The sequence below is a fragment of the Diceros bicornis genome, chromosome X (genome assembly GCF_020826845.1).
Source record: "Diceros bicornis minor isolate mBicDic1 chromosome X, mDicBic1.mat.cur, whole genome shotgun sequence".
Lineage (NCBI taxonomy): Eukaryota > Metazoa > Chordata > Mammalia > Perissodactyla > Rhinocerotidae > Diceros > Diceros bicornis.
The window spans coordinates 138,750,320-138,758,400 of record NC_080781.1 but is presented as its reverse complement, the minus strand read 5'-3'; the positions used below and the strand labels follow the sequence as shown (position 1 = coordinate 138,758,400).

Below are 8,081 nucleotides of genomic sequence, written 5' to 3'. Positions count from 1 at the left end.
TCACAGTCACATAATCAACCATTTTACTAAAGTACAAGCATATTTTCATTCACATACAGCTAAAGAAAACATTGTTTCACATTTCATTACAGTGCACAACAAAGTGAGGAAAAGTATACAGTACATTTTATTCTGGAATATGAGACAATCTAATCCAACATGCAGTTGTGGTCTTCGTTACAAGTTAGTTTATCTTTTCTTTACCTATGTAGTAAAATAGCTTCTAAAGCTTTATCCTTAGTATTGTATTAACAAACACCTGATTTTTTCACACTTATTTTCTAAAACCCACTTAGTGCAGGGACAACAGCACTGAAGTCTACTAAAATGACTTTTAAAGTTTCTAGAATTTGTTTAAGCAATTTAAACCCAGTCACCTCTGCTGGATCTATGCTGAGTATTTTTAAACCTGCCTAAACAAATGGAAGGAGTGGGAAAAGTATACAAATAATGTATTTTAGTCAAGAAAACCATAGAGAAGTTTTGTTTCTATCCTGTTTTTTGAACTGACAGAATCCAGTCAACTCTTGTTTATCCACTGGATAACTTGCTTTGTGTTAACCCAATTTATCATCTTTTATTTGCCTTCTACAACCACAAAGCTGGCAACTTAATGACTCCACCCTAGCCAGGTCATGTTAAACGAATGTAGAGATGATGATTGGTTTGCTTGTAGTTGATGCTGCAGATTGGACCAAGGTGGTTTGTTCCCAAAATTTTCATCATTTGGCTTCTTTATTCTGGCTGAAGTAAATTCCCAAACTTTCAAATTCAGTCACATTCATACTGAAGTCCTCAAAGCAATTTACCATTCTCAGGCATTCCTATTACAATGGATATGAGAAACCTGACTCTAATCAGAATTGTTTTCTTACTGTGAAAAGTATGGCTTTTGCCTAGCTGAACTGGCTATAATCCAAAAAAAAATTTAAAGGATCACCTCTCTTCAAGAAGATAATGGAACCTCAAGCCAACGACTCCAATTTTATGACTCAGTTAGCTGTCTGTTCACCTGAGAATTAAGAGCTGACTCTCGAGGGTAGACAGGAACCCAGTGTAGGTATATGGCAAACAGGTGGCCAAGGTCATTGTAAGGTGAGTCTTTTTCCCCCACCCCACTCCCCAGCTGCATTTGGTTCCTTTCAATAATATGTCCACTATGTTTCAGTGATAAGAACACTTATAGCCCACACAGTTCTAATGTATTCTCAGTTGTGCAATTATTCACTTGTTTAAAGTCCTCTTGTCAATAATACCTGAAAGGGCTTTACCTATGATTCATCCCCAGGTTCCCTCAGGATTATATCTGAGTTGTAATCAATAAGGAAACATATCCTAACATGGAGAGAACATTTATTTACAGTTATATCTCTTCCAAAGTAAACAAATTAATAACAGTTCATTCATCTGACAGCAGGATGATGCAGTGAAACAAGAACTAGGAGTCAGGAGACCTTCACCTTGGCCAAGTGAGTCTCCTGGCTCTTAGTTTATTCTTTTGTAAAATGAGGAAGAAAACCTCACAGGCCTGTTATAATGATCAAATAAGTAACTCAAGTGACTGTACCATGTTTGTAAGGGTTACAGCGCCTCCTGTTGAGCAGGTACTCAGTACAGGATTGATGAGCAAGTGTTTGCCTCAAGGCTCTTTCTTTAAAAAAAATATTTTATTGAGGTCATATTGGCTTATAACATTGTGTAATTTCAGGTGTACATTATTATATATCAATTTCTATATAGACTGCATCATGCTCACCACCAGAGGCAAATCCCTGTTTTGTTGCCTTCGGGTACCTGAAGAGGCCGCAGGTTGCTTACTTCTAGATTGCAGTCGCCAATGCGGTGAAACCCCAGGCATTGTCAGAGGGGAGAAAGGGCGTGGTGTTTGGATTGCAGTGTTTCTCTCTTCTACTTACACCATATTTGCATGGGACAATTTCTTTTACACAGCTGTGTAAATAGCCTCCCTTTTCATATTCACACCATTTTTAGTAGAACACCAGGCCCTGAAAGGGTCTTAGTAAATAGTTGGTCCACACCCCTCATTTTACAGATGAGCTGTTTATAAGCTAATTGGTACCTATTAATCAAACCCAGCACACAGATTTGGTGTAGGATATTCTCACTAAGTTGATCTCATAGTCTTTTCTGCTTTTGCTAATTGTTGCCAATGTGATACTTTTTTCCCCTTTACATATTTCTTTTTGTTTGTGACCTATGACTGAGCTGAAATACCAAGAAATAGTTGTCCTGTCTGTGGGTATATTTTTCTGGGGCCTAACTCCCCAAATCTCAGCCCCTTGACATGTGGTCCACAAAGGGCACACAGAGCAGCCACTGCCCCGCAGGAAAACAGTGCCTGGCCCATGTCAATAATTTAGTCCCTCAGTCACAGCACCCAGGCTCCCCCATCTGCCCGCCCATGGCCTGTCAGAGTCCCCCTTTGGAAGGAGGCTCACTTAGTATTCAAAATGGAGGTTGAGTTCTCTTCAATCACACAAAGATTCTATTCATTTTGATCACTTTTAAGTTCAGGTGGGAGAGCATGTTTTGGAAATAAAAGGGCTGACTAGCACAAACATCTCCTTTCTGATTTGACAACCTCTTCTGAAGAGTGAACCACGTTTGGTACAAATCCACTCTTCACCCCTTCCCAGCCCTCCTGGATTGTAATATCCCCCCTTTTAACCAGCTCATATATGTCTCTCGTCAGGTCTGTGAAGGCTTTCTCCACATTAATGGCATCTCGGGCTGACGTTTCAATGTACTTCATGCCGTACGCAGCAGCCAGTTTCTCTGCCTCGTGGCGAGTCACTTGCCTCTGTGTATCCAAGTCACACTTGTGACCCACCAGAACAAATACAATTTGGTAGGGCTGAACGTGTACTTTGGTCTCTTCTAACCATTCATGGACATTCTGGAAGGACCTGCGGTTGGTAATGTCAAATAAGAGAAGACCACCTACTGAGTTCCTGTAGTAGGCGCGAGTGATGGATCTAAAACACAAGAAAGAAGTAAAGAATAAAGGCCATGCCCAAACTCCTGCACTTCAATGAACTCAGATAGGGTATTCTAGTGTCTCTGGTTACTGACACGGTCCTTTAGTAAAAATGATTCTTTTTTTTTTTTTAACAAAGGAATACAAATTTTCATTCCATAATAATAATGATACGTGAATTTTCAATGGGGCAAAACTTTGAGATGGCATCTTCTAGAAATGAATGCTCATGGACTTACAGGCATTTTTTCTTTGATGCAGGTAGAACCAAAGCTAACTCTCCCACCCCTACATCTGGATAACTGAATGAGACTTCCTCTTCTGCAAAATGGGATACCTAAGTCCCAGGTTATCATGAGGCAAAATGAAATAATAGATATTATAGTGTTCTGTGACCAGGAGAGCTCATCACAAATTCTAGTAGTTGAAACAGGATTTTTTAAAAAATAAAAATGAATTTATGATCATTGACAGAAAATGCTTATAAATATATAGGTATATTGCAATATACTCCACTTATCATTACCATGTTTGTCTTTCTATTGTTATTATTATTATTCTAATAATCCAACAGGGGTCCTCAATCTCTTCTGTGAAGAGAAACACAATTTTTTTTACTTTTCAGGCCATGTGGGAATGGGAAAAAGAGGGATGATCTGCAAAGGCCTTGAGCAAAGTGCCTGTCAGCCCTACTTCCTGACACATTTCAGAGAGGCTGACTCAGGAGCCCCCAGCTGGCAAAAACTGCCTAAATACCCAAAGTTTCCCTTTGAAATGACATGATTTATTTAAAGGATTGTAATTAGAATATTTCTAAATCCTATTATACATTTGCTGTACTTCTTAAACAGAAGAAACCTCATATATTTTAACTTCTTGATTTGAGGAGCTTCATTATCAATATACATTATGGTACTTTGCTTAGAGTGTATTAGAGCTTATTAGAAGGTGTACAACTATTTGCTTCTACAATCACTTGTTTTAGATGACTGTGCTTTTTGATCTATGTCTATTTTTAGGTTTTCGATCTCCTTGGATGAAGAAGATAAACAATGAGGGACTCAATAGCTTAAGACTTAGGGCAAATAGCCAAATGATAACAGAACAAACATTGTCCAGGGAGGGCAGGCCCCGTGGCTTAGTGGTTAAGTGTGCGCGCTCCGCTACTGGTGGCCCAGGTTCGGATCCCAGGCGTGCACTGACGAACCGCTTCTCCGGCCATGCTGAGGCCGTGTCCCACATACAGCAACTAGAAGGATGTGCAGCTATGACATACAACTATCTACTGGGGCTTTGGGGGGGAAAAAAAAAGGAGGAGGATTGGCAATAGATGTTAGCTCAGGGCCAGTCTTCCTCAGCAAAAAGAGGAGGATTAGCATGGATGTTAGCTCAGGGCTGATCTTCCTCACAAAAAAAAAAAACATTGTCCAGTGAATTAAAGTCCAAGCTACATGATGATAACAGCAAACCTTACAAGTGAGTTCAAGTCTCCAGGACCAGGCAAATCAGCCCTGGAGACTGAAAGCATTTCTAATTCCCTTATGTTTGAAGATTCATGGAGAATGGTAGGTGTACCAGAAAATTTGACATGAACAAACAGAGCTTTTGATTTATGAACAGCTTGGTTTAAGAAATCAATAAGCAAGCTGTAGACCCCTGTCAGAACTCTAAAATACATTATTACATTAATGGTTTGTGAGTATTTAGAAAGCAACCAAGCCCTTTCTAAGCAAAACATAAGGCTACATAAAAATTAAAACCTTCTTTACATTAAAAATGTTTCTTAAACAAAGTTAACAAACAAATGACAAACTGGGAAAATATTTTACAACATACATGACAGAAAATAATTAATATTATTAATCTATAAAGAACTCTTACAAATGAATATCATCCAATAAATAAGTAGTGGATATGAAAAGGCTGTTCATACAGAAATTCCAATAAACATGTAAAAGACACCTTTCTTCACTTATAATATGAGAAATGCAATGACAAGTTCAAAGTGAACCTGTACAAGGATATTTGTCAAAGTGTTGTTTGTGAAGGTAGGGAGTTGGAGACAACTTAAGTTTGTAATTATCTCTTCTCCCTACTCCTCTTCAACTACCTAACCAGTATCTTCTATGCTGAATTAGTGTTCAATAGATAAATAAATAAATGATCATAAATATGGGCTACTGAGTCATTTTGATCTAGTTCTTGCTACACCACATGACTTTAACCCAAATTGCTCTCTCAAAGTTTTGTGTGTACACTGCTCTCTCGCACTTCTGTCTTTCTACATGGTATTTCCTCTCTCTGGGCTTTTCCTGTCTTTCTTGGGTAGTCATACTCATCTGGCCTCATCTTCTCCAGGAAGCCTACCCTCCTCTGTGTTCATACATATAATTACAAACAATACATACTACAAAGGAAAAGCAAAGCGTTGTAAGAGAAAATTAAACCTGTTCATTGATTACTCATTATGTGCTAAGCATTATAGTAGGGAGTGGGCATACAAATATGAACAAGACACTCCTTTGTGTAATTGCTCATTATCTATTTCCCCCTACTATGCTAGCAGAGAAGTTGTAAGAGGGAAGGGCCTGTGTCTGTTTTGTTTACATGGCATCCCCTTGTGTGAGTTTCCTCAGGCTTTTTCCTCAGAAACAAGCCCAGTGTCTTGCACGTAGCGGATGATCACTGAATGTGAGCTGGTTGCAAGATGAAGTCAATCATCAGTATCTATTTCATATGGATATAATATATCTATACCTGTATCTATCTCTATATCGCCTATCTATCTATATGTGACAGTTATGTCAGGATGACCCGGGAACATTTTTAAAAGAATGTAGCATAGGCACTGAGATTGATGAATTACAGTAATCAATTCCAGCTAGTTTATTAGCCACCAAGGGGCAGGTTGGTGGAGTAGTGGTGCAAGCAATACGTACTATAGACGGGCCTTCCCTGCCAGGGCGCTTCTTTCCCTGCACTTCAGCTAGCTGAAGGTGGGCTTGAGCAGAAACCCCCAGACCCTTGGTATCGTCCCTACTGGCCGCGACCAGGACCAGGAAGTCCTTTTTCCCCAGGGACTGTGCAAGCCCTGAAGACCCTCCCACTGCTCGCGGGCCCGGACTGCGCTCCCACCTGAACCTCTCTTGACCCGCGGTATCCCAGATCTGGAGCTTGATGCGTTTTCCTGGCTCGATCTCCACCAGACGGGAGAAAAAATCCACCCCGACGGTGGGGTCCGAAACCTGGGCAAAGCGGCCCTCGGTGAAGCGGCGGATCAGACAGGACTTGCCCACCGTGGAATCCCCGATGACAATGAGCCGGAACTGGTACAGCCAAATGGCCTCCATGGCCGGGGCTCGGCAGGTCTCCTTGGCCTGGGCCGTGGGCGGCGAGAGGGGCCGCTCCGCCGAGGACTCGGAGAGCGCAGCTCGATCCGGATCTAGATCGGCCGCGAGCGCATCGCTGGCCTGGGAGCCCGAGGCGAGGTAGGCCCAGGCGCAGGGAGAACGGAGGGATGGATGCTGTGCTCGCAGGGGTGATGAAATGGCAGCAGCATCAGCACCGCGCACTCTGACTCATCACTGACAACCAGGTTACTGTAATCGCCCGAGTAGACGCTACGCCAGGGTCCGCCGCACTGTCTCTAAGAGGAGCGCACACAAAAACGGCCACGAAAACAGCTCTGTTCCCTTTATTTCTAATTCCTCCACCCAACCCCTCTTCTTAATTACAAATTTTCTTTATCTTTCAAATTGCCACAGTAAGGGGGCCCGGCAGGTGGCATAGTGGTTAAGTCCCGGCGCTCCGCTTCAGCGGCCCGGGGTTCGCAGGCCCTGAACCAGGCGCGGACCTGCACCGCTTATGCCATGCTGTGGCAGGATCCCATATACCAAAATAGAGGAGGATGGGCACAGATGTTAGCTCAGGGACAATCTTCCTCAGCAAAAAAAACAAAAAGTAATACCTTTTCTTTAAAACTAGTGAAACAATATAAAAATGTACATAAAAAGGAAACTCCATAATTATATGCCCCCCTCCCTCCCCAAGGTATTAATAGCTTGGTATATTTTCTTCCACGTGTATTTATACACATTTATTGCTGTTTGATTTTACAAAAATTGGATCAGATTGGACCATTACTCTGACACTTGCTTTTTGCAGTTAAAGAATCATAGACATCTCTGCATTTCCAACTCATTTTCCTTTTGCCATAACAATGCTACAATAAAGATTCTAAGTATAGTCACACATTATTTCTATGAGATAAAGTCTTACAGGAGGGACCAGATAATCAAAGAGTATGCGTATTTTAAATGTAAAACATACGGGCACTATACTTTGAAAAAATATTTAGCAATTTAAATTCTAGTCAGCAATGTGGGAAAAGACCATTTCTTTCCATTATTCCAAGCATCATATATCATATTCTTAATTCTTGCCAATCTGATGTAGTTAAATAAAAAGGTGTCTCATTGCATTGACCATTTGCATTTCCTCTTCTGGGAATTGCCTCTTCAAATCCTTTGTATTTTTTTTATATGTAATCCTTTATCATTGCCTTATTCAATTATTTTTAAAACAGCTTTATTGATATATAATTCACATACCATACAGTTCGCTCATTTAAAGTGTACGATTCAATGGTTTTTAGTATAGTCGCAGAGTTGTGCAACCATCACCACAATCACTTTTAGAACATTTTCATCACCCCAAAAAGAAATCCTGTATCCATTTATAGTCATGCCTCTTTTCCCCTCAACCTCGAGACCTACGCAACAATAATCTCCTTTCTGTCTCTATAGATTTCCCTGTTCTAGACATTTCATAAAAATGGAATCATACAATATGTGGACTTTTGTAACTGCCTTCTTTCACTTACCATAAGTAGTGTTTTGATTACTAATCCAATCTCTTCACTTGTTATAGGTCTATTCAGATTGTCTATTTCTTCTTAAGTCAGTTTCAGTAGTTTGTATCTTGGTAGCAATTTCTCCATTTCATCTAAGTTATCCAATTTGTTGGCATACAATTATTCATAGTATTCGTTTATAATCCTTTTTGATTTTCTAAAGTCAGTAGT

At 40.5% G+C, this 8,081-nt stretch overlaps 1 protein-coding gene across 1 annotated transcript; it reads right to left on the bottom strand.

Moving 5' to 3' along the window:
• Positions 1-6,526, bottom strand: RAB39B (RAB39B, member RAS oncogene family). Its single transcript, XM_058535046.1, has 2 exons — positions 6,134-6,526; positions 1-2,996 (listed from the first exon to the last, which is right to left on the bottom strand). The coding sequence occupies exons 1-2, from the start codon at positions 6,346-6,348 to the stop codon at positions 2,570-2,572; spliced, it is 642 nt and encodes a 213-aa protein (XP_058391029.1). The 5' UTR covers positions 6,349-6,526; the 3' UTR covers positions 1-2,569.
• Positions 6,527-8,081: the final 1,555 nt, after the last annotated feature.